Source organism: Phyllopteryx taeniolatus, chromosome 9, assembly GCF_024500385.1.
Source record: "Phyllopteryx taeniolatus isolate TA_2022b chromosome 9, UOR_Ptae_1.2, whole genome shotgun sequence".
NCBI lineage: Eukaryota > Metazoa > Chordata > Actinopteri > Syngnathiformes > Syngnathidae > Phyllopteryx > Phyllopteryx taeniolatus.
The window spans coordinates 11452917-11479279 of record NC_084510.1 but is presented as its reverse complement, the minus strand read 5'-3'; the positions used below and the strand labels follow the sequence as shown (position 1 = coordinate 11479279).

Here is a 26363-nt window from a genome sequence, read left to right as displayed (position 1 = left end):
ACTTCATAGTCCTTGAGGATAGCACTTTTGAGACTCTCATAGTCGTATGCTTCCTAGGTTTTTCCCACCAAGTGCTCTACAGAAGCAAAGTCCATGAGTGCTGTGGCCACCTTGAGTTGGTCACAGCACACTCAAAATGGAAAAAAATTATTTTTCCAGATCCTCCGCCACAAAGGGAGGAGCCAATCTCATGTTTGATGACATCAAATTCGGAGTGCTCAAGTCTAACTGTGGTTGATAATGCAAAGTTCCATTTCTATTACAAAACTCTCATGTTGTAAAATATCCACTCCAAAGCAGCACCTGAAATTGAAGCTAAACTTACTTGATAACTGAACTGAGAGGTCGATGGAGTAGATGTTATTAGAACCTCAGGGCCACAAGCAAGCTTAATGGTTCCTTTTTCTATCAACCGAGCCTTAAGGACCTTGTTCATTTCTTTCACGTGTTTACTCCCACTAGTGTCCTCGAAGTTGTACAAAAAAGCCAGCTTTAAGAGCTGGTCTTTAGAGAGCTTGTCAAGCAACTGCTTCAATGAAGTCATCCACAGTAGCCATGCCAATAGTTTATTAAAAGGTTAGCCAACTTCTAACAAAATAACACTTCCAAAAGGACACCCACGGGAAATAAAATAAATGTCCCACCTTAACATAACGTAATGCCCTTTCCCTTAATGCAAACAAAGAGGCAAGTGCTTGTAACCATAAATAGACCCAGGCCTCAAACTACAAAAGTAGCTTTAAAAGATTTTCAAAACGGAGTCGACAGGCAAACTCAACACAGAATATGACACAATTTAAAAAGACCTGTTCTATACACACACCCCAAAAAAAACTGGTCAATGGACACAACCAAGTACAAACAAATGTTGCACACTCAAGTGATTCGTAGATGCTAGAGTACAGAAACACATGCAATCTTGCGGTTACCTTCCTTACTTTTACAAAGTCTATCTTCGACAGCTTGCTGGGCTCGTTGCGAATTTAAAAGCAAAAAGATATTAGCAGAACTAAACTCTTGTACTCCACCCAGCATTACTCACCAAAAACAGCAAACAAATGAACCAATGGAATCAATCTAGAAGGTTCACTCCCTAATTTACCAGTATTATCACGTGATGATTGAACTGCACTCAGACAAACAAATACCACACACAATTTACGCAAAACAGTGAACTATGTATTGTTTTTTTAAGGACTTTTGACGTTTAAGACATCCGTCTGTCTGGTGCAGGGCAGATGAAGGAGGCTTGCGATAATGTTTCATGCTCACGTTTGTGCTACAAAGAGCAGATTTGTTTAGTTAGCTCTTTAGGTATTAGTAACAGATTTTCCTTGTCAAAACCTCACAGTGCTTTGTTTCTAGCCACTACTATTTAACTGTTTAGGACAGGGATTCTCAAACTTTGGGTCCAGCTAGGGACTCCTTACAGTGGAGACATTTTTCCAAGGACCCCATCAGAATTCTAACACCAATTAAACATCTCTTTTCTAGAAAAAAAAGTGACCCGACAAGTATAATCATAGCTGAAATAATATAAATAACAATAAAATGCTGTTTTCCTCTTTCTTTTATTGCAAAGCATTACAATCAATCAATGATTTTTTATTAAGCAGACTCATAGTCCATCAGAAAACGCATACACTACGGTACACAATAAGACATGTAAAAGGAAAGTACACCAGGAAAATCTTTAAATAATCTATATTTAATGAGCATTATAGTTTTTACCGGATTGTCTTACAGAAAAAAACACAAGAATCCAAAGACATTTCCCCTGCACTGTCCAGCATCCAGATATTTATTTCACAATCACACTGGAAGAATTTTGTCTAAAAGGTTACTGAATCGATTTCCAGCCACTGAATCGTTTCGGGGCGGCACGGTGGAGCCCTGCTAAGAAGCAAAAAATAATACTACTTTACCGGTACTTACTATATTTTTGAGGAGAAGTAACCATCCATCCATTTTCTGCTTAAGCTTGCTAAGCTCGCTGGTGAGTTGGAGCCTATCCAGCTGATTTTGGGCAAGATCCAGGGAACACCCTGGACTGGTTGCCAGCCAATTGCAGGTGACATATAGAAAAAGAACTATTCACACTCCCAACTATGAGCAATTTGTAGTCTTCAATGAACCTAACACACATGATTTTGATGTTGGGGTGGGGGTGCATGCAAACTCCACACAGGAAGGCTGGAGCCCAGATGCAAATCCACAACCTCAGAGCTACGAAGCGAATATTCCAACCCCTTGATCACCAATAACCTTTTAACACATGCAGGGAGGGGAAGAGGGAGGATAACTGCGTGGAAGGAGAGTTGCCTGCACAAAGACTTTATAACATTAGTAACAGTCAGTCAAGTATAAAAAGAAGCTAACAACTGTGATCGAGTTGATAAAGAGCTACGAAATCATATTGGGAAGTGAAGAAAAATGATTACTGATTACAAGGTGGGTCGCTTTGCATAGCAAGACTTCGGACAACTCAATTTCCAGGGGTACATTCTGTTCTTCTTCATTTATTATTATAATCAACTTTCGTTTTAGTCATGTATTCAACAGCCAAAACAGGGAGGTGTCTACAGCTTTGCAGGTTCCGGTTCAACATTCATCATCACACTTTTCCTTGTTGCCATCAATGTACCGTGTCCATACCCTTTTGAGGTGGTATTTGGAATAAATTTCACCCTCAAAAAAAAAAAAAAAAACAGAACATGCCAAAGAAAATGCTCACTGTACTTAGCTCTCTAAGCTCTAAATTGTCCATAGGCATAAATGTGAGTCCGAATTGCTGTTTGTCTATATGCATGTGCCCTGCGATTGGCTGGGGACCAGTTCAGGGTGTAGCCCGCCTCTCCCCCAAAGTTAGTTGAGATAGGCTCCAGCATACCAATGACCCTAGTGACTGACTATAAGTGGGTCAGAAAATGGATGGATGGGTGATTTTTTTTTTTTTTTTTTAAACACCCCCCCCCACACACACACACACACGCACCCACACACAATGTAATGTCAAAGCGTGTCAGTCATATATATCGGTTGCGGCGGTGTCTGCTTTGTGACCGTAATCAGGATCAGACGATTTGAAGCCAGGTTCTCACTTACATTTCAGCTCTGATTGACACCAGCTAATCTCACAATTGCCTCCCACATTTCCCAGGGGATCAAAGACAAGGTGGAGGTGGGAGGTGTACAGCACCACTGTGCCTCCAAATTTAACAAGCTTTCGGCATGACTTCATTGAATTCCATTTTCGTGCCAGCAACTATAGTCCCTGATGAGGGTAAATAACTGATTATTTTAATTTCTGGTAAATGTGATGAGTGAAAAGTCATAATGGAACAGCTGTGGCATTCAGAGTTATAGCCCAAATGTCTCCTTCTGTGTAAATTACATTTAGAGTACTTCCATGTCAATTCCAGTTATATAATGCCATTCTGATTCCAATTCACGCAATTGGTAACGCCAGCTGCCTACATTATTTTGTTGTGGCACGTGAATTCTGCAGCAAATGGTTTCTTGGCAAATATTGCCAATCTGTCCAAAATGGACAGGAGGCCAGATATGTCAAATTAAATAATAAATATTTGTACAGTATATGCACATCAGGGAATGTGAAGATAAGATAGGTTGTCCTGCAACTTACACACGTGGACGGTACCAGTCTGTTCTTTCAGTGTGATAACATTTTATTAAGCAAATAATGACACAGTTCACTGTTAAAAGGATAGTAATATACATTCAAGTCACCCATACAATACAATGATGGAGAAGTGCAGTCGTGTATCCAGACATCTATGACATCCTGTTGCACTGGCCCAGGAGCCTCGCTTATGTCATCCATTAGACAACAAGACACTTTATTTCTGTCTGACTTATATACAGTATTAGTGCCTTGAAATCTTTGGTCATTTAGGACAGTCTGTTCAAACAAACATCTGAATATAACTCTTTGTTTTGATAGTCATAAAAATATTATGTTGAATAGTTGACATGACAGCTACCATTGCGTCTGCTGCTTCATTTGAATCAATGACACTATTAGAAATTGACATACATTTGTTGATTTTGTGCAACTGGATAATACATTTCTCCGTCAAAGCTTGCTATCAAACTGCATAAAAGTCCCTGTGGTCACCTACAGGAGTCACATGGGATGGGTACCGGTAAACACTTTAATACTGCATTTTGGCATTGTGTAGGTCCATACAACACATTTCATTCTTTGAATGAGCTATAAGGCGCTGAGATGACTGCATTGGGTTCAACTGTCTGGTTTGCACTTTCTGTAAGGCTAGCCTCAGTTTTCACACTGAGTGTAAAGACAGGTTCTGACTACGTCACAATATTAACCAGCAAAGGGTATGGAATAGCATCGGAGACGCAAAAAAATATGAAACTAATATTTTGAGGAATACAGCATTGGAAAGTCAGAATCCTGCCAAACATCAGATTTATAAATCACCTCCTTTTTCCGATTACAAATTTACAAACGTCTAGTGTACTTTATCCATATGTCTTCTTCCTCTAGATGACATACATAAGACAAACCTTGCGGAAAACATCAGTTCTAACAATATTGAACCTCTGAACAAATGAACACAGACTTCACTTCTTCATGAAACCAACACGAAAATGTTTTTTTTGTTTTTCAGAACAACAACATCACGTCACAAGTGAGGCAAAGTGGCAGCAGGTTGGCTAGATGGCTGCAGACACATACGCCCTGCCCAAAATGGCCATGAGCATGTCACACAACAGTAAGCACACCGCAGAACAATCAGGAAAAAAAAAAAAAAGTATATCACTGTAGCTTTAGGGGTAAAATGGCTTGTCATGGGAATGGAGTGCACCCTGTACCCTCGGCAGCTTTTGTAAATCTCCTATTGGCTTGGAAAGGGTACCTGGAATGAAATAAATAAAGAGCCCTAGGGGACATACTGTACTTCTAGGGACAGAAACAGTCTCAAAACTTTGGACAGTGTGGACCTGACCTGCGAGGAGGAGAGCGGACCGACGACATGACCACCAGTACATCCAACGATGCGCGGTGGGTGTCTGTGGGGCGCGGCAGTTGTGGAGTTTAGGGTTAATGTAATCCATTGGGTGTGAATGGCGACATGCTGTCGAGACTGATAACAGCTTCGCACTCCTCCAAGTCACACACAGAGTCGGTGGCGTTGTCATTGTTGACAGTCAGCTGCGAGAGCCTGTCGAAAGTCTCCTCGCATTCCACTACATTGGGGATCATGTTGACATAGGCGTTGGCGATCTCCTTGTGGATCACGGTGTCTTGGTTGTAGGACACCAGCTCGTTGCTGATGTTAACCGTTTCTACGGGTGTGTTGGAGCAGAAGTAGCGACAGCCCAGCAAGCTGGCGAAGGCTTTCCTGAACTCGGCGTTGAATGCGTAAATGATGGGGTTCAAGGAGGAATTGGTCCAGCCGAACCACACGAACACGTCGAAGGTGGTCTCGCTGACGCACGGCAGGCCCGCGTCCTGGTCTGTGGGCGGCTTGTCGCAGAAGGGAACCATGCAGTTCAGGATGAAGAAGGGCAACCAGCAACACACAAACACACCCATAATCACCGAGAGGGTTTTGAACACTTTGGTTTCCCGCTTGATGGACGTCTTCAAAGTGTTGTGGTGTTGGCACTCTATTCTGTTCGTCCTGCAACTTTGCGCGTGTTCCGCAGCTCTCTCGAGAGAAGCGATTCTCCTGATTTGGATTTGGGCAATCCGGTATATTCGAGTGTAAGTCACAATCATAATTGCCACAGGGATGTAGAAACTAATCAAAGACGAGGAGATGGCGTATTCTCGGCTCAGGCTGGAGTCACAGTTCTCTTCCATCTGGCGACCCGCAGAGGAGTCGCTTGTCCCGCCGGCTTTGTGCCAGTTGAGCTGGACCGGTATGAATGAAATGAGCACCGACAACGTCCACGTGATGCTAATCATGACAAAAGCAACTCTCTGAGTCATTTTCCTCTCGTAGCGAAAAGGACTGGAGATGGCCCAGTATCTGTCCACGCTGATGATGCAAAGGTTAAGGATGGATGCGGTGGAGCACATAATGTCAAAAGCCACCCAGATGTTACAGAAAGTGCCAAACGGCCAGTATCCCGCCACCTCCGCCACGGCCTTCCACGGCATCACCAGCACGGCCACGAACAGATCTGACAGAGCCAGGGACACTATAAAGATGTTGGTCACCTTTGTCCGCAGGTGGCGGGAGCGCAGCACGGCGGAGCACACCAAGATGTTCCCCAGCAGGGTCCACAGGATGAGGAGGAAGAGCAAACAGCCCGTCACGGCGCGCAAAACCACGCTGTGCCTCTCGGTGCCGTTCAACATGATCTCCCCGAGAGGCACCGGCGCGGAGTCGGTCCCCTGCACCGACGACAGATACTTGGCTGGGTTCTCCATGCGCCTCTTCAAGTGGCGCCGCAGCGCACAGCGTGACGCGAAAGGATGGCCACGCTCATTAGGTCTCGCCGCATCGTGGCCACACTGGACGGGGACGCGCCGTCAGAGTCAGCGCCGCACGCGCATCTGAGCGGTTGGCAGGCGGCACGCATCGGCGAGCTCATGTTGCACCCTCGCCGGACGCGGTCCTTTCACCCACTGCGTGAGAGTCCAAGGAGGCATTCCCACGTAGTCAGCGCATCACGCTTCCTTTAGGCGTAATGTTACGCACTGCGAAAAGGGTGTGAGGAAGCCTGCGACGTCGCCAGGGGGTTCCTCGTCAAATTTGGGAAACAACACGATCAGAGCTGCGGAGAGCTGTCCGAGGTTCCCGATGTGACATTGCGCTCTCGCTTCTGTGCAAAAAAAAAAAACAAGTCTCATTTGAATGCATACCGTGTCTGAATGGAAGCGATTTAGTCGGAGCGTGTAGTCATTTCTTGGCAGTATGTACAGCACTCTCACAATGACAAGCATAGAATTTAAATTGACTACCTTGAGGATAGCAGCCCATTCAATTATTGCCCTTCAAAAGAAAGTAAATGGACATTTGTTGTGGAACTTTCTTGTTTCCCACCAGTGCATAATAATCCTAAACCCATTTATTCTCTGTCTGGAGTTAGAATACAATAACTCTTCGGATTTTGGACCAGGTGGGAGCAATATTCAACATGTTTTCTCCTGGGAAGAACATGAATCCCATGTTTTCATTCAGTCGGAGGGTGTTCTTAGTGCAATGGAAATTACAGATCTCCACTGAGAAAAAAAAATAAAATAAAAAAAATAAAAACAGTGCTTTGCTGTAACATTTTGAGAATTATAATTCGGTGGACGACTGGTTAGAGCGTCAGCCTCACAGTTCTGAGGACCCGGGTTCAATCCCCGGTCCCGCCTGTGTGGAGTTTGCATGTTCTCCCCGTGCCTGCATGAGTTTTCTCCGGGCACTCCGGTTTCCACCCACATCCCAAAAACATGCTTTAATTGGAGACTCTAAATTGCCCGTAGGTGTGACTGTGAGTGCGAATGGTTGTTTTTTTGTATGTGCCCTGCGATTGGCTGGCAACCAGTTCAGGGTGTACCCCGCCTCCTGGCCGATGACAGCTGGGATAGGCTCCAGCACGCCCGCGACCCTAGTGAGGAGAAGCGGCTCAGAAGATGGATGGATGGATGGATAATTCAGTGCATGCGTTTTACCTCACCCAAGAAGGCTCTCGAAATTATTTTTTGTAGGAAATGTATCCAAAGGTTAGGTTTTGACCTTGAGGTACTAACAGCTTGGAGGAGGGAGGTGTGGACCATGGCCCAAGGAACAAACCTTTACTTTTGGGACCACATTTTACTGAAACACACAGCTTGGCATTAGTCATTTAACTCACAGTGCATGGGCCTTTTGCTCATTAAATACAGGGTGTACACCCACACCCATTACACCAGTGATTCCCATAATGTCCAGTGTGAGATCATCAGGTGTTCATTTAATTGGTCTGAAATGTATTATTCATTTGAAAATAATTTACTGTGTCTTTGTTCATCTATCTATGCAAGCAATGTATAGTGACAGGCAGAACAAATGAATGCTCTTCCACTATGGCAGATGAGTCAATTCAACTGTGTACTGGGCACAGATTTCACACTGAGTCCATTTGTAAGTAAACTCAGATGAGCTCATCAATATTTTAGTGAATATGGGTCATTCCAAAACTTGCTGTGCGCCCGCACCAAATTTCAAATAGTCCATGGACAAAATACAAGAGCATGCACTCGTGTAAATTATAGCTGTCCTGAGACAAAATATACAACTATAGCTGAAAAAAATCCTAAATATTTTTTAAAATAATAAATTATGAGTACCCACTAAAATGTCTTTTTTTTCTCTTCTCCCTATATATTGTACCTCGTGATGACCAATTTAGGGGCGTGCTGGAGCCAATCCCAGCTATCTTTGGGCAAGAGGCGGGGTACACCTGAATTGGTCGCCAGCCAATCACAGGGCACATAGAAACAAACAACCATTCACACCTACGGGTAATTTAAAGTCTTCAATCAACCTACCATGCATGTTTTTGGGATGGCTGAGAAAACCCGCGGAAACCCACACGGCACGGGGAGAACATGCAAACTCCACACAGGCGAGGCTGGATTTGAACCCATGACCGAACGAGTTGACCACCGTGCCACCTAGGTATTAAAATATAACTGATAAGTTTTAAATTAGCTTTCTTTTGGTATGATTTTCCCGATAATTGTTAAAAGATTTTGTTTTGCTGTAATGTTTTTGAAATAGTATTAATGATCTGAAGTTGTCCCACTCAACATACACACAGCCCTGACACTAAAATCTTTTTAGCCATCTAGAGCAGTCATTCTCAAAGTGTGCTATGAGTACCACAAGTGATACACGGGTTCTCTCTATTGGTATGCGAACGAATCAATGACTACAGCACTCGCATTTAACTTTTTAGTACATTTCCATTTAATCTTTATTTATTTATTTATTTATTGCATTTTCCTATATGTAAATGCAGTGTTAATGTTCAAACTGACTTCTACAGGCACGGCTGGTACCATACCAGTGTTCATATGATTATAATCAATGACAGCGTAATAAAGTCACAATTTTGGGGCGGCGTTTTTTTTTTTTTTGTGATTGAACATCATTTTGGTGTGGTGTTTTGTTGATGTGAATGTATGTTAATGTTGGACATGATGGTGGTATTTGAGGATAAAATACATTTTTGGGCTCATACTTTTTGTTAGGTGGTACTTGGTGTCAAATGTTTGAGATCCACTGATCCAAAGGGGGATAAAAATAATGTGAGCTGCATAACTTAGCAGAAATGACATCGTCAAGCTCATTGATCTGAAAACTATATACGCCAGCGCGCTGTAACAGCTCAGCTAACCGTAGCCACGACGTTCTCATTAAAGGCAATGCTTGGACATTGAAATTATGTTGTAACTTTCTATTTCGCAACAATTTTCAATGAGGTTTACTTTTTTGTCAATGCCAAAGCGTATGCTATCAATACATAACATTTGAAGAAAAAAGGCACCTCAAATATTTTTACCCATGAAAGGTTATTTCCAGTTCCCTTGTCGTAACTATATGGCGTAGTGTGGAACCAGATGCCGCACAATGTACCAGCATCCTTGGTCTTTTGGTTTTGCTAGTCCACACACTGAGAATGTGCTGACCCTCCTAGCTTAGTGTCAACGTGGGCACACAGCTCAAAAGGGACGTGACATATCTATTCATATCTGTGGTCAAGCTAATTGCTCTGACCATGGCAAGACCTAAGGCAGGAGTCAACTAATTTTTGTTACCTCGGAGGGCCGTTAAAAAAACTGTGAACCAATAAAACTAATTTAAAAGGGAGATTTGTAAAAAATAAAATAAAATGCTTGCAATATTGCTATGTTATTAAAATTTAAGACATTTGATATTTTACCAGGCGGCACGGTGGCCGACTGGTTAGAGCGTCAGCCTCACAGTTCTGAGGTGCGGGGTTCAATCCCCGTCCCCGCCTGTGTGGAGTTTGCATGTTCTCCCAGTGCCTGTGTGGGTTTTCTCCGGGCACTCCGGTTTCCTCCCACATCCCAAAAACATGCATTAATTGGAGACTCTAAATTGCCCGTAGGGATGACTGTGAGTGCGAATGGTTGTTTGTTTCGATGTGCCCTGTGATTGGCTGGCAACCAGTTCAGGGTGTACCCCACCTCCTGCCCGATGACAGCTGGGATAGGCTCCAGCACGCCCGCGACCCTAGTGAGGAGAAGCGGCTCAGAAAATGGATGGATGGATGGATGGATATTTTAGCATGAAACATGACATCAATGCACAAGATTTGCTTTCACAGGCCATATAAAATGATGAGGAGGGCCAGATCTGGCACCTGGGTCTTGAGTTTGACACCTATGACCTAATATAAGTCTCCTCTTATATTTTTCACATCTTTTCAATGTTTTCAGCCATAATGGAGTGTCACTCAAACCAACGTAACCCTGTTACTCATATTTCTAGAAAAAAAGACATCAGTTTTTCTTTTTTATTCATTTGTTCTTGACCAGTTGGCAAAGCAGCAAACACAAAGCAGTACTCCGAGCAAAAACTCTAACCTGAGCATTGATTTGAAATCCTGTTACTGAAATTACAATACTAAAACTAAATTCGTATTTAAATAGAATGTAACTTCAATTTAATTGTAAAGGACTGAATCAGCAATATTTTGAAATATGTTTTTCTTCTTGTTAAATTTGAATTTGCACTTACTTCTATGCCACATAACATTTTCACTTTAATGCAAATTGTGTCTGGGTGGAGGCCAAAGAGGCAAAACAGGGTGCTGTTTTATTTGGATGGCGCCGGATGCCTGCAGGTGAGTCACATTCACACTCCCAGTGGACACGCCATGAATGACGCCCTGCGTCGCATATGTGGGTTTGCGCCAAGGCAGCGGACAATTTACCGGCTTGGCCACGTCACGGCTATTTATAGACCCGTCTGCGTGCCTGTCAAATCGACCTGACACTACGTCAAAATAATCCTCCGGACCAATGCCAAATTCTCTGGAGTAACCTAATCTCGGATGTCATGTCAAGAGGCAGCGCAACACACATTTAGGCAACACACGTTCAAACGTGAGTAAAGATGTGAATGGTAGAGGTCGTAATTGGAATTTAAAGTCACAGTGAGAAAAAAAACAACATCATTTGATTTATTTATTTTTGTTCTCATGAGTAACATTACCGTTTCAATCTGTCCATCTGTTGGGTTTTTTTTTAATCATCTTTTCATTTTTGTAAAAGCATTTGAAATCCTGTACAGCCAGAAGATTGCCATTAAGTTTCGGCAGTGATCAAATTTGGCATTGTAGAAAAAAATATTTATAATGGGGAAAAAATGGAGGGAAATAGTATTGGTATTTAAAAAAATATTGCATTGAAAAAAAAGGTGGGTTTTTTTTGTATCAAACTTATTTCGGGATCATTACATCTTTTTTCTTTAATGGCCAATTGTGTTTTAATGCCAAAAACCTAATGGCAGTGTTTTGGCCTCGTGTTCTGCTCCATTTGTCCAGTTTTAGCTGCATGCAAGTAATGGACCGTCAACTATTACAATTATGAAGAAGTGGCGACATCGTCTGTTGGTTTTGTTTACTACAAAGTGGTTGGAATAATGAGCCTGTGGGGCCGAGTTGACAGTTGTCGAACAACAAATTTGAGGACCTTTGTATGAATAAAAACTATTTATTTTGTCACTACTGTACAAATAATTACATTTGAGCACCTGTTCATGTGATTTTCACAAAATCCTATTCCAGTCAACGTCGGAAGGATTCTGATCATGCGTATATACAAATATGACATACAAGCAATATTTTCACACAAAAAAAATAAAAATATGTTTATATTGGCACTTACTGAGATGATGGTAGGTAGCACCAGAGTGAGAACTTTTACTGGACATTAATCTACAGGAGCTATACATCACAAAGGCGGGTTACCCTGCAAATCCTGCCGGAGTATCCTTGAGCAAGGCACTGAACCCCTATCAGTGTGTGAATTAACATGTCATTTCTTGGCAGTATGTACACCACCATCACTTCAAGAAGTGGTGAATAGATTTGTAAATGTTGACAATTTTGAAGAGGGAAAAATGCAACCTGAATGCAGCCCATTCAGGCAAATTCAAATTTCTTGTGGCTCTTGTGTGTTCCACCAGCATGTTGTATAATAATTCTAAACATATTCCCATTATGGGGTTTAGAAAAAAGTAACTATCACAGATTTTGTTACATGTGACCTTACAAGCAACAGATGTTAACAATATTCAACATGTTTTCTCCTGGTAAGAACATGAATTCCATGTTTTCATTCAGTTTGGAGGTTATTAGCCATTGCACCCCTGATACATTGAGATGCAAAATACAGATTTCCACTAAAAACAAAAATCAAAGCAGTGCTATGCAGTAACATTTTGGGAACTATAGTTCAATGCATGAACATTATCTCAGCCAAAAAGGTGCTCTCCAAATTATTTTGTTAGAAAATTTGCGTGTAGCAGTGTACAGTCAAACAATAGTGTGCAGCGTGCATTTTCGAGGAAAATCAAAATATACACTACCTGGAAAACAGATTTGGACACCACAAAAAATTCAGAGGAAAGCAAAAAGTAAAACGTGTGTTTTGTCACATTGGTATTGTGCATATTTAACACGTGTGGAGCTTTATGGAATTGGTTATGAAATCTATAACAGTTTAAATATCTTGTTGAAATTTCAATAAATATTTAATTTTTCTACATAAAGCCTATTTCATTTTATTTTCCTTGGACATGTAGTTATTCAGATACTTTATTCATATTTCAAATGATGTCAAAAGTTTTGGAACACCCTGTATTTGGTACTGAGCTAACACTGACATCTGAGATTTGATCTTTGCTCCATGAAACTATATGGAACTTCTACCATGAGAACATCATCCATCCATAAATAGTATGGGTATTTCAAATCCATAACTATAGGTCAAAGCATGCACATTTGCACATTGCATAAAATACAGTGCTATTAGACCGTTTATTTATTATTATTATTATTTTTGGTATCTTGACTCTTGAGAATACGATCTGGTGCACATAATATGCATCACATACAACAGGATTTAGTCAGAAACCTACTGAAATGTGACAACAGAAAAAAAAAAAAACACCTTACTAAATTCTTTAAAAGTTAGATTTTTTTCAACTCACATTATGCAAAGTCATTTGTCAAGGGACACAGTTGGATATGTTGGAATTGTAAATCCTTACAAATATATGTTGTGTTTGGTGCCATGGCTTACTTTTAAGTCTGGTGAATGTTTGAGCCATGCCGAGAGACACTCAGTAGCCAGCAGTGGCAAGTATTGTTTTGTATTGTCTAACTTCTGATTCGCTGTCAGACGCGGCGAAAGACCTCAAATAGAGAAGCAACCGAGTGCATGCGGTAGAAAAGGTTTAGAGGAACCGCAAAATTGAGAGTTGTAGTCCATATGGTGAAACCAAACGCCTCCTGTTCCAACCCATTTTCGTACTGCGGCCGACAGCCAAAGGCGGGGAGGATCCACAGCTGTAAAGAACATATACATTTCTTTAATATCCAAATCTCATCACCATACAAAGGATAAAGAAAACTGTTTTTTTTTCTTTAGCCCATGTTACATACCCCCACCAAGTTTAGAACAAACGAGACTGCTTGTCTTTGTGTAAAACCTAAAAACAGTTTCCAGTGAAAACATCGACTCGCTGGTAGAAGTAATAGAACACCTGGAGAAAAAAAAAAACTGGCCAAGTTTAGTTCAAGGGATAGTTTAAAGGAACAGTAAGGCATATCTATAGTTTGCCATTGAGCTGGAAAACAAAGAAACCCTTTCATTGAGATACAGCTCAACATGGGGAAACTGATATCTTGGCTCTGCCAAACAGCATCAAAATTCACCATAAGCATGTTGACTCATTTAGACTTCCAGAGCTTAAATATATCTTGGAGAGTAAAAAGCTCAGTTCACAGTTAATATGGACCAATTAGTGCTCAAAAAGTCAGGAAAAGTCTACTTCAGTCTTTCTTGGAAACTATTTTTGAATAGCAAACACGTGCTTAGAGAGTATACAAGAGAAAGCGAAGATTGTTGTTACCATTTGGCAGCGCCAGATTGTTACAGCCCTCCTACTAATTTAAGTACAGTGAAATTAAACTATTTACTGATTTTTTTAATTTATTTTTTGGGGGGGTGGGGGATATATCTCCGTTATTTAATGGAAAACCTCACCTATTTCCTGTTTTGTTCTCAGGCCAAATCAATAAAAAGTATTTCTTTGGCGCAATCTTGTGGTATTTTGGTGTCAGTTAACTATGTTGAAGTGAGTTGAGAAGTTTCATTTAGATAAAAATAGTGCTTTGGCATCATGGTGCGGCATCTTGGTTTCAGTTAACTATGTTGAAGTGAGTTGAGGAGTTTCATTTGGACAACAATAGTGCTTTGGCGTCATCTTGTGGCATGTATAAGCAATTCCAAACCTTTTTAGGGAACGTCAATTACTTGCAGGTTTTCACGAGATGAGGCAGAGTTTAGTCCCTATCCCTGCTAATAGCGGAGCTTTACTGCACATAAAATGTACCTTATATTTCCCTCACATGAATGAAACCATCTAATTTTCCATTAGAAAGAAAAATGTTGACCGGCCAAAATGACATTGAAATTCCAGCAGGTCTGAAAGGCTTACCGAGATGTTGCACATAATCAAGAAGACAGAGATGTTCTTCAGGATTTGCCTCTTGATATTTGGGGTGTTTACCGCTTGGTTTCCAAAAGGCATTGGCACCTCCGATGGTTTCCTAGGACATTTGTACACCTGTCTACTCTCTTCCTGCTCATTTTCCATGGCGACACAAGCCCTGTCTGGTGTGTCATAGGCGCGGTTGAAGATGCCATTGTAAGGTGGAGCCAAAGAGGAAGTCACTGAGAAGATTTCTGGTGAAGCCACTAATTCGGGGTCACCCCGCCCAGCATCGTCTTGCCGGCGATAGAGGGACTCTATGATGAAAAGGTTCTGGATGCACTTCTCCAACACAACAAGCAAAGAATAAATCAAATTGGTCCAGCGGTAAGGGGGACTGCTTTTGGCTCCCAGCACGGCTACTATGCTGCACCAAGACATGAACCAGGACCCAATAGATGATCCAAAAAGCAGCTCCGTGTCCAGCTGTCTTGAGGGGTTCTTTGAGGTGTCCGGTGGGATGTGATCTGCTCGGTATATAAGCAAACCTGATGCACATGCAGAGCACATTAACACCAGGATGACGATGCCATAGATGTAGAACATGGAAATGGCTGACCGCCGCGTTTGAACTGAACCTTCCACATGTGTTATATAAACCACCAAAATCCCGATGGTGCTGGCGAGGGCAACTAGACCGAGAATGGGGCCCAGGGTCAATCCTTGAGTTTTAGTAGCTAGCCGTTTCTGATTTGAAGAAAGGTCAATGGTCCTTCCAATGTTCTTCCACATGACAAAGAGCATGGCGGAGACAAAAATGTGGTATTCAATGTTGAAGGGGTAGAGATAGTAGAGGCTGCTGGAGAACATGGCACAAGTGCTGGTGGTGCAGTTACAGAGAGGTTCAGTGTGAACTGCAAAGACAAACACATACAAAACGATTTCAGAATGACTACATTGTGTTATCAACCATCCATTTTCCGTACCGATTATCCTCCATTGCGTCACGAATGTGCTGGCGCCTATTTCAGCTGACTCTGGGCAAGAGGCAGGGAACACCCTGAACTGGTCGCCACCCAATCGCAGGGCACATATAAACAAACAATCATTCACACTCACATGCACACTTATGCGCAATTTGGAGTCGTCAAATAACCCACCTTGCTTGTTTTGTGGATGTGGGAGGAAACCGGAGTATCTGGAGAAAACCCACGCAGGCACAGGGAAAACATCCAAAAACCACACAGGCGAGGCCAGATTTGAACCCGGATCCTCAGAACTGTGGGGCAGATCGGCTATGCAGCTCTTTGACCTGTTTCTTGGGGCTCTTACGTTGGCGGCTCTTTGACCAGCTTCTTGCGACACTTCCGTTCACGTGCGAAAATGCAGACCGGAAATACTTGGAACGGACTATACGACAATCCCCCCCGCCCCCGCTAACGAATAATTGGTGGAAAGAAATCTCCAATCACAGCCTGTGTATGCGCCAATGTGTATGATGCGGCTCTTTGCAAGAACACAGTAAAAATCCTGGCTCTTACCCTCTGACTGGTTGGCAACCCTTGTGCTAAGCAGTCGTGCCGCCTACAGTGTTATATATAAATGGAAGAAACAGAAATTATATTTGCTTTCATTGAAATGACTCATGGTGGTACGGTGACCGACTGGTTAGACCGTCTGCCTCACAGTTCTGAGGACCCGGGTTCAAATCCGGCCTTGCCTGTGTGGAGTTTCCATGTTCTCCTCGTGCCTGCGTGGGTTTTCTCCAGGTACTCCGGGTATTTAATAAGTGGAGAGAAAATAAAATAATAAATAACAGCGACTCAGCAAGCTCACAAGTCTGAAAACTGAAAAAATAATCAGTACGTTACCGCACACATCAGCCAGGAGGAGGAGCCTTAAGTATATTCATATATGTTAAATATTCATAATATCAGCAATGTTAATTGTTTGTTTGCACCACAGTGTGCTGAATTTTTATTTTGAGATCTACACAATGGTCTCAAAAAGACTGCCTTTATATTGCAGAAATTTAGCTTTGCTAAAGAACTATACAACCCATTCAAAAATACATTAAAAAAATTATACTTTATACTATATATCATGATATATACCGTTACCGTGAAGGGATTTAATTTATTCTGTGATGTGAATTTTAGGTCATATCCCCCAGCCCTACAAGTTATACATAGAACTACGTAAAAAAATATTGTGATTGCAACAATATAATATTGTCACTGATATAATAAAATATATGAGAGCAAAATTTAATTCTTTGGATGCCGTAATGCACACCACGTTTAGAGGAGAAATGGGACTGCACATCACCCTAAAAACAATACCAACAGTGAAGTTCAGAGGTGGGAACATAATGGTGTGGGGTGGCTTTTCAGCAAATGGTACTGATAAAAGTTATGTTATTGCTTATTACATTACTGCTAGAATGACCCAGCCAATCACCTGACTTGAAGCCAATCGAAAATCTATGGTAAGAACTGAAACTCATGGTCGACAAAAGAAGCCCACGGCACCTTCAAGATTTGAAGACTGCTTGTGTGGAGGAATGGGCCAAAGTCACACCAGAGCAATGCATGCGACTAGTTTCTCCAAACAGGAGGCATCTTGAACCTGTCATTGGAAACAGGTTTTTGTACAAAGTATTAAATAAATACCAGTTGGCGTGTTCAATACTTTTTCCCTGTGTCATTTCCCATTATTACACAAAACTTAATTTATTATCTTATTTGTTCTACTTTCTTTGTACAACCCGAATTCCAATGAAGTTGGGACGTTGTGTTAAACATAAATACAGAATACAATGATTTGCAAATCATGTTCAACGTATATTTAATTGAATACACAACAAAGTTAATCTAAGTTCTAAGTTAATCATTAACTTAGAATGTTAGGGCTGCAATATGTTCCAAAAAAGCTGGGACAGGGTCATGTTTACCACTGTGTTACATCACCTTTTCTTTTAACAACATTCAATAAACGTTTGGGAACTGAGGACACTAATTGTTGAAGCTTTGTAGGTGGAATTATTTCCCATTCTTGCTTGATGTACAGCTTCAGCTGTTCAACAGTCCGGGGTCTCCGTTGTCGTACTTTACGCTTCATAATGCGCCACACATTTTCAATGGGAGTCAGGTCTGGACGGCAGGCTGGCCAGTCTAGTACCCGCACTCTTTTACTACGAAGCCACGCTGTTGTAACACGTGCAGAATGTGGTTTGGCATTGTATTGCTGAAATAAGCAGGGGCTTTCATGAAAAAGACGTCGCTTGGATGGCAGCATATGTTTCTCCAAAACCTGTATGTACTTTTCAGCATTAATGGTGCCTTCACAGATGTGAAAGTTACCCATGCCATTGGCACTAACACAGCCCCATACCATCACAGATGCTGGCTTTTGAACTATGCGTACATAACAGTCCGGATGGTTCATTTCCTCTTTGGCCCGGAGGACACGACGTCCACAATTTCCCAAAACAATCTGAAATGTGGACTCGTCGGACCACAGAACATTTTTCCACTTTGCATCAGTCCATCTTAGATGAGTTCGGGCTCACAGAAGCCGGCGACGTTTCTGGGTGTAGTTGATAAATGGCTTTTGCTTTGGATAGTAGAGTTTCAAGTTGCACTTACAGATGTAGCACCGAACTGTATTTACTGACATTGGTTTTCTGAAGTGTTCCTGAGCCCATGTGGTGATATCCTTTACACATTGATGTCGATTTTTGATGCAGTGCCGCCTGAGGGATCGAAGGTCACGGGCATTCAAGGTTGGTTTTTGGCCTTGCCGCTTACGTTTTGATTTCTCCAGATTCTCTAAAACTTTTGATGATATTATTGACCATAGACGATGAAATCCCTAAATTCCTTGCAATTGTACTTTGAGGAACATTGTCCTTAAACTGTTTGACAACTTTCTCATGCGCTTGTTCACAAAGAGGTGAACCTCGCCCCATCTTTGCTTGTGAATGACTGAGCAATTCAGGTAAGCTCCTTTTATACCCAATCATGGCACCCACCTGTTCTCAATTAGCCTGTTCACCTGTGGGACGTTCCAAACAGGTGTTTGATGAGCATTCCTCTACTTTCTCAGTCTTTTTTGCCACCTGTCCCAGCGTTTTTGGAACGTGTTGCAGCCATAAACTTCTAAGTGAATATTTGCTAAGAACAATAAAGTTTATCAGTTTGAACATTAAATATATTGTCTTTGTAGTGTATTCAATTAAACATAGGTTGAACATGGTTTGCAAATCATTGTATTCTGTTTTAATTTGTTTAACACAACGTCCCAACTTTATTGGAATTGGGGTTGTATGTATGGATTACTTGTGTTTTTCCCAACATCAATAGCACCTTTGGAAATATATTTAGTGAGAAAAATGGTGACGTGTTAAATGCTTATTTCAGCCGCTGTATAATTAAACATAATTTCAAAGCAATTAGGCATGTTGTTGGAAAAAACAGTTTACCCCTGCATATTTACAGTGCGGCTTTTGTGGATTCACCTATTTGTGAATTGTTTTAGGGAACCTATCCCCCATTATTTTCATGTTTCGCAGGGTAATAGGGACGGGGCCTGACCGCGAATAGCAAACATTTTCAAATAGTTGAAGGCTGTACAGTTTCCTTGGCAAAATATATTTTTTTCAGCACAGTATGGAGGACATATTTGAGGATGTTTTAAAGGATTCCTCGTTTTTTGTTCTATGTCACTAGTGAGTTACTGGATAAAATGTCTTAAATTATTGTATAATTTCCCCCTTAAAACAGCAAGAAAATAAATTTGTATCTACTGTATGTTGATGCTATCATAAAATATCTACCTGAGCTGAGCCAGAAATGATTATATGTCTTTCTGCATTTCTCAATTAAAAAAACAATACCTTAAGACTATTGCTGAACCACTAAAGTTGATAAGAGCGGGGTGGGGGATTCAGCTTGATTTTTATTTTATCAGAGTACAGAGTGGTTTTAATAAGATGAACGTCAGCTAAATTGTCCCTTGACAGGCCACGTTTACTATTCCCATAAGGTTTCTCCTTTTATTCACTCCTCCCAAACGTTAGCACTACCCTGCTATGGTAGGACCTTTGCCCTCCTAAGATCATCTTCACAAAAGTCCGCCATGTGCCCCCAACTACTTCAAACCCCCACCCCCTGAGAGTCACCTCTACAGCCCTGCACCCTTTAATTAAAAAGTGAACAACAGTCAGGGTGCAGCCAGCCTCACAGTCAGCCGGATATGAGGAGGAGTACCTAAACCCCACAACCCTCGGCTTAGATGTATCAGTTACTGTAATTACAGCACCCTTGGGAGTAAGCAGCCTGGGATAAAGCCGTGTGAGGTCAACCGGGGGGGTGGGGTTGTCAAGGAGGGTGACTAAACTGTGTAGAAATGGCTGGGGAGGGAACCTCAGTACTAGCAACAGAGTGTGTCTCTTGAAACCTAATCGAGAAACGTTTGATGCAAACAAGGCCTTTCGGGCTGGCGAGCTCACCTGCCTTCCCCTCGCAAACCCTTCTCTCCTTCCTTTTTTCATCCATTGAGGCACGCTCTCAATTGAACAATAGTACTTTTCTTCCTCGTACAAGCCAACAATCGACCCCTGGCCTTTACCTATAGTGAGGTTTCCATAGCCCAGGGCAGAAAGCCTTCTCTTATGGTTGTTCAAGAAGTGCTCAGCTTCTGACATCACACCATTGGACCACAGGAGGAGGTTGGTAAAGACTGCATGAATTACACCAAATCTGAGGAGGCGGAGTGTTGAAAACAAGGGTTATGACAACTACATGCATTGGACAATAAGCTGATGTTATAATTAGTGGTGAGATGTTCCATGACTGTTTCAGAAAGCGACATGACAGCAACTAGAATGTCATTGTATAATCCGCGTACCTCTCAAATGTTTCAAAACTCTTGATGACATCCTTGATGTGAAACCAGAGAAAGTGTACCTAATCAGAACAACATAAAGTCACTTCAACTGAAAAACAGCCTGGCAAAATATCAGAACTACCCAGGTCCATGAATGTATACTGTCACAGACTTACACAGACCTATAAAGAGCACGTTAGAGTTACAGTCAGGTCCATAAATATTGGGACATTGACACAATTCTTTTTGGGTCTAAACACCACAACGGATTTGAAATGAAACAAACAAGATGTACTGGCAGGACTTTCAGCTTTAATTTGAGGATATTTACTATACATCCAAATCAGGTGAAAGGTGCAGGAATTTAAACGGTTTGTATATACCTCCCAGCGGTGAGTCAAGGTCGACTACTTTGGGTGGGCTGAGCCCATGACCTAATTCTGGAATTTGATCAAACTTTTAGACCTTGAAAAACACCATTTGGTGGACAACCCAAAATATTATTTTTATTATTATTATTTACTGTATCTATTTATTCAGTACATTAAAAAAGTTTGGCTTATTGTCAGAAAAGCACAGACCTTTTGTAACAGTATGAATACAATATGAGTACTTCATCTCAGCTAGTCTCTAGCTCTATTAAAAAAGAAATAAGTTGTTTATAAGGTCACCTTTTGATATGAATAATAGACAACAATGTTGGAAATGTAGTATATACAGTATAACTACACAAAAAAGACAAAGACAAATTCATTATCATGCAATCATGCATTTTTTTACAGTCTCTCACCTGTACCTGGCTGACTTCTTTTTTTTAAAAATAGCGTATGTCCATCTATTGAAAAGCAGACATTTGCAAAGAGTGTTTCATAACGTGTCCTGTCGTAAACGAGCATTTAACTAGATTTAGCACATGTAGTTATGGCAATGAAGGGGACCGGATATTGCCAGTGGTTTTTTTTTAACCGAAAATAAACACATACACTGCAAAAACTCAGTCAAAAAAGACATCCCCTTGTTTTTAGACAATTTCCATTTTTTTAAAGCTAATTTTTACTTGAAATAAGTAGCCAAAAATGTTGCGAGGGGAGTAAGTTTTTTTTATTTTAATACTCCACCGGCAATTTTTTTTGTGTGTGTGTGACGCGTCTAATTTTAATTAGTTTTGACTAGAAATAAAATATTATTAGTAAGATTTTGAGGTTGTTTTTTTTTTTTTACAGGTAATATTCTTTAAAAAAAAACACATCCCTATATTTGCATAAGACACTTCACAAAGACATTTCATCATCATCATCATTAATTTCATCATATCAGATACACTCTTTGCTCTTCAGTTAGCTGGTGATAGCTCCTAGTGCCGACTTAGCTTATTCGCTAATAGCTTCAAAGTACGCAGCACTACAAGCCCCTGCCAAGTCACTGCAGCCACATAACATACAGGAGGGGGCATTGAAGCATCGCCGTGTGGTCAGGGTTGTAAATCCTGCATTACCTGGTCATTAGCGTTTACTGCTGAAAATATGTGTAGCGGTTCTGACCATAGATATGATGATATACGCCAGCGGGCTGTAGCAGCCCGGCTAACTGACGTGCCTAAGTGGCGACCATGTTGGGAAGGTCGATGTTTCCTTCAAAGGCAATGCATGGACATTGAAATTAAGTCATAACTTGCTCATTTCTCAACCGATTTTCACGAGGTTTACGTTTTGGTCAATGCCAAAGTGTGTGCTATCTAAAAATAGGTCTGGTCTCGCTACTGGTGCCTCCCACTATGAGCCTCACACTTTTTAAGGGACCAAAAGTAATGGCACAACTGGCCGCTCAGATTTTCCATGGGCGGGTGGGAATTTATGGTTGCCTTGTATCTATTGATGATGTGACTGTTGACAAAATCAGCAGGATCAATTCGGCAGTGCTTTTGGCAATATTATCTGCTCATATTCAGCCGTATCATTCAGAACTCATTGGACGGCGCTTCACAGTGCAGATTGACAACGACCTGTCACAAACGTGGGGGGGTGGGGTGGCTCCGGGCATCCAATTATTTAACCCCCCCCCCTCCACACACACACACAGGGAGCATGAAATAAATTACACTGCCCCGAGCAGCACTGGAGCTTTGCACGCCACTGCCCGAAGCATACTGCGAAAACAACCACAGAGGTTTTTGAAGGTAAAGATGTGGAATGTTATGCAATGGCCAAGTCAATCACCTGACCTGTATCCCATTGAGCATGGACTTTACTTGCTGAAGACAAAACTGAAGGGAAAATTCCCCAAGAATAATCATGACCTGAAGACATTTGTAGTAGAGGCCTGGCACAGCATCACCAGGGATGAAATCCAGCGTCTGGTGATGTCAATGCGTTCCAGACTTCAAGATCGTAATTGACTGCAAAGGATTTGCAATCAAGTATTAAAACGTGAAATTTGATTTCTGATTGCTAATTTGTCCCATTACTTTTGGTCCCTTCAAAAGTGGGAGGCATACTGTACTGTGTATACAAACGGGTATAATTCCTACACCATTCACCTGATTTGGATGTAAATACCCTCAAATTAAGGATGACAATCTGCAGTTAAAGTACATCTTGGTTGTTTAATTTCAAAAACATTGTGGTGGTGTTTAGACCTGAAAAGATTCTATTGATTTCTCAATATTTATGGAACTGACTGTACTTAGTTTAGTGCCATTGGAAACACTGTTCAAGTATTTCATTAAAATGAAAGTTCCATTCAAACTTACCTGTGCTATGGTGTGACTTGCATGGATGACAGGATACACCCCGAGAACAGCCGACACACAAGATTGATACCCGACATAATATCCGATTCGGAACACGTCCATAATCATTGAGAGGAGTGCAAGAAGAGTCAAACCACCTATGGGAAAATCAGAAATAAAAGTTGTGCCCGTTATTGGCCCTCCTGGGTTAATGTTCTTCCAGGTCTCTGCTGTCATGTTTTGTTCTGCCTATAAGTCCCCAAGATCTCAATCAATCAAAAGCTTAAAGATGGCTGACTTTAGATTTCTTTATTTATGTCTTTTTTATGTGGTGTTGTCATCCGTGGAGGTTCAAAAAAGTAACAAGACTATTTTGAAAGAGTAAGGAGTAGAACCTTGTTTTTAAATGTGGGGAGTAAAAGAACAAAGTCATAAAAATAAAAATACTCAAGCAGGGTATGAATACCTGAAAAATGTATTAAGGAAAAGACAGGTTGTGACCAGTCACTGAAACTTCATAAGTTTTCAGTGTAGCCATATCCTGTTGCATAACTCACCTCTGATCCAGCATGTGCTGGCATGGACATCCTTCTCAGTGCGTGTATTCTTGTGTCTGCTCCGGACTAGCATGTACCACAGCATCCAGACGAGCTGGAGGATCATGAGGGAGGTGATGAAGGACAACAGGTGGACCTCCTTGACAGATGGGCTATGGTGGGCCAGGGCCAGCATGAGCGCCGCTCCGATCAACAGCACATTGGTCCCGTATTGTCCACTCAGGATCTCTGCGTTCTTCCTCGGGTAGTCCTCGGTCAAATTCAGCTTCAACTTGGTCCAAATCTTTTTGTCGTTCTCAGAGCTGGACGACGACGAGGAGCTGTTGCAGTATTTATTCAGACACATGACATCCAAGCTGTTGTGCTCCATCATGGTGGGAGACATGGCTCTATAGAGTGCGGGGAAATGGGATGAGTCAAAGCACCGTGTTGGAGGTGCGTCTGAGGGGCTACCAGATGCAGTGTTGTAATGTAACGGGTAATAAGCACAAATAGTTACTTAGTTACTGAAATGAAGTCAAATATTCACAACTACTACACTACATTTCCTAAGTACAATGTACACTTTTACTCCAATACCTTTCCCCCAACCATCTTCATTACTACAAAATCCAAATAAATTGTCTGTGGAAGTAACACCTCAACCGCTGAGTACAAAGCAGAATAATAGTCCACGGTGAGGCATACAACACAAATGGATGGCATTTAAGAAGAAGGGGGGGAAAAAGCACCTACTACTGACTCTGCTGCTCACACAACATGTTGTCGAGCAGGAAGACCACAGTAGCTATCATGAGCTTGTTTAGGCATGTGGTTAACCTGATTGCTAGGCTAAAATGTGCTGGCAATCTTCGCTTATATTAGTCAACACCAAGATCTTTAACTAGCACTGTAAACTAAATGTATAAAAAAAAAAAAAAAAAGAAAACATAACCAAAATTGTTATCATTGACTTTAAATACAAAATAATTTAAAAAAAAGTGACTTTTACTTCCACTTCCAATACTTAGGTACATTTAACATTAGAAAATGACCTACCAAATATAGCTACTTTAAGAATTTGAGGCGATATAATATCCTGCAATGTGACAGAGGCCAAAGCAGTTTTCTGTTAAAATCGTGTACTTTTACTCACGTATCGCTCTCAGGTGCTTTGTACAAGACTGTCCGTACTGCTGCATACATGCTTGTTCAGCGGCCACGCACACGTCCAATGGCCATTGAGCTCTTTTACTAAAGCAATCTCCTCGAGTGTAACAAGCTCATTCATTAACACGTCAAAAGTATTTAACCGGAGATTGTCTTGTAGCCTTTGTCGACCCCTGATCACAAAACACGGAATTATCCAATAGCGGGGAAAATTCGAGTCATGTCCACATCCAGCTATTCATTGCATCTGTGCCGACGAGGGTGCTGCACGTCCCATGTGGCGAGCAGGAGTAACACGGGGCCAGTATTATAACACCGAGGAGTCCTTGGCGTTCCAAAAGCGCATCAAAATGCCACAAAGGCGCCCAGCACCGGTTGCGCACGCGACTACGATGGTCACGGTGGTCGATAGCGAGGCTTTCGAGGTGGGGTGGGGGTAAGGATCATATGGACGATATCAAAGGAGACTTGTGTTGAGTGGATGTCCGTGGGGAAAAAGGTATTTGACTTCGGCGGGTGTGTGTTTGACTTTGCCTCACAAAATGCGGATGGAGACATAGTTGAGAAGAGATTATTTTGGCGGGGAGTTCATTAAATCCCTTTTAATCAATTAAGTATTGGAAGGCCTCTTTCAATACGAGAACATGCACGATTAAGCCCGAGGGGATCATTTTTCGTTTCCCGGGAACCCAGGACAGATTTTAAAATATTTCAATGGAGGTCAAGTTGTTGACTCACGCTCCTGTCAAAGAATAGAATAAATGCATTTTTAGTTAATGCAAAAATGTAATTAAATTTCCCAAGGGTGTGGGTTTTTTTTTTTGTCTTGATTTTGCAGATTTTCCAACTTGGGCTCTTTAAATATAGTATAACCTTTAGTTCCATCGTGGCCACTTTTGGCAAACCCATGAAAACGACTTTTTACTTCATTTTTATTTATTGGATTGAATCGGTAAAATTGGTTTGATTCTACTTTATTAAATGCTTAACACAACTTTTTTTGTAATATATGTGTTTCACAATATTACATCATGTAACAATATTTGGACAAGCTGGGAGCAATTTCATGTTGCATAATATGTTGAGTTTCCAAAAGTGATGTTGAACTGACTGCATGTCAACGGGCCTTTGTTGACCATGGAGAAGAATTACATTTTAATTTCACGAGTGAAAGAAAGATGTAAGAAAAAGATTGTATAATTTCATTTTTGAGTTGGTTTTTTTTTAAACCCGGAATACAAATTGCTTCCTCTTGTGTCGAACAAGGCCCAGGGTTTAAACTTATACAGCAATATTTGCGATTTGAGGTTAAAACTAAAA

The 26363-nt window shown here is 41.4% G+C and overlaps 2 protein-coding genes across 2 annotated transcripts; both read right to left on the bottom strand.

Annotated features, from left to right (window-relative positions):
- Positions 1-3619: 3619 nt before the first annotated feature.
- drd5a (dopamine receptor D5a) lies at positions 3620-6812 on the bottom strand. The gene has a single exon (XM_061786227.1). The coding sequence runs from the start codon at positions 6425-6427 to the stop codon at positions 5090-5092; it is 1338 nt and encodes a 445-aa protein (XP_061642211.1). The 5' UTR covers positions 6428-6812; the 3' UTR covers positions 3620-5089.
- Positions 6813-13125: 6313 nt separating this feature from the next.
- otop1 (otopetrin 1) lies at positions 13126-25298 on the bottom strand. The gene is made up of 7 exons (XM_061786351.1): positions 25030-25298; positions 23895-24283; positions 23359-23495; positions 20631-20689; positions 20352-20482; positions 14727-15634; positions 13126-13572 (listed from the first exon to the last, which is right to left on the bottom strand). The coding sequence occupies exons 1-7, from the start codon at positions 25077-25079 to the stop codon at positions 13402-13404; spliced, it is 1845 nt and encodes a 614-aa protein (XP_061642335.1). The 5' UTR covers positions 25080-25298; the 3' UTR covers positions 13126-13401.
- Positions 25299-26363: the final 1065 nt, after the last annotated feature.

Coding starts and splice junctions, on each gene's coding strand:
- drd5a (XM_061786227.1), bottom strand. CDS start 6,427: ATGGAGAACCCAGCCAAGTATCTGTCGTCGGTGCAGGGGACCGACTCC.
- otop1 (XM_061786351.1), bottom strand. CDS start 25,079: ATGTATGCAGCAGTACGGACAGTCTTGTACAAAGCACCTGAGAGCGAT. Junction 20,483..20,630: donor AGTTTTGAAACATTTGAGAG/GTACGCGGATTA, acceptor CCGCCTCCTCAG/ATTTGGTGTAATTCATGCAG. Junction 13,573..14,726: donor TGATTATGTGCAACATCTCG/GTAAGCCTTTCA, acceptor TGTTCTTTACAG/CTGTGGATCCTCCCCGCCTT.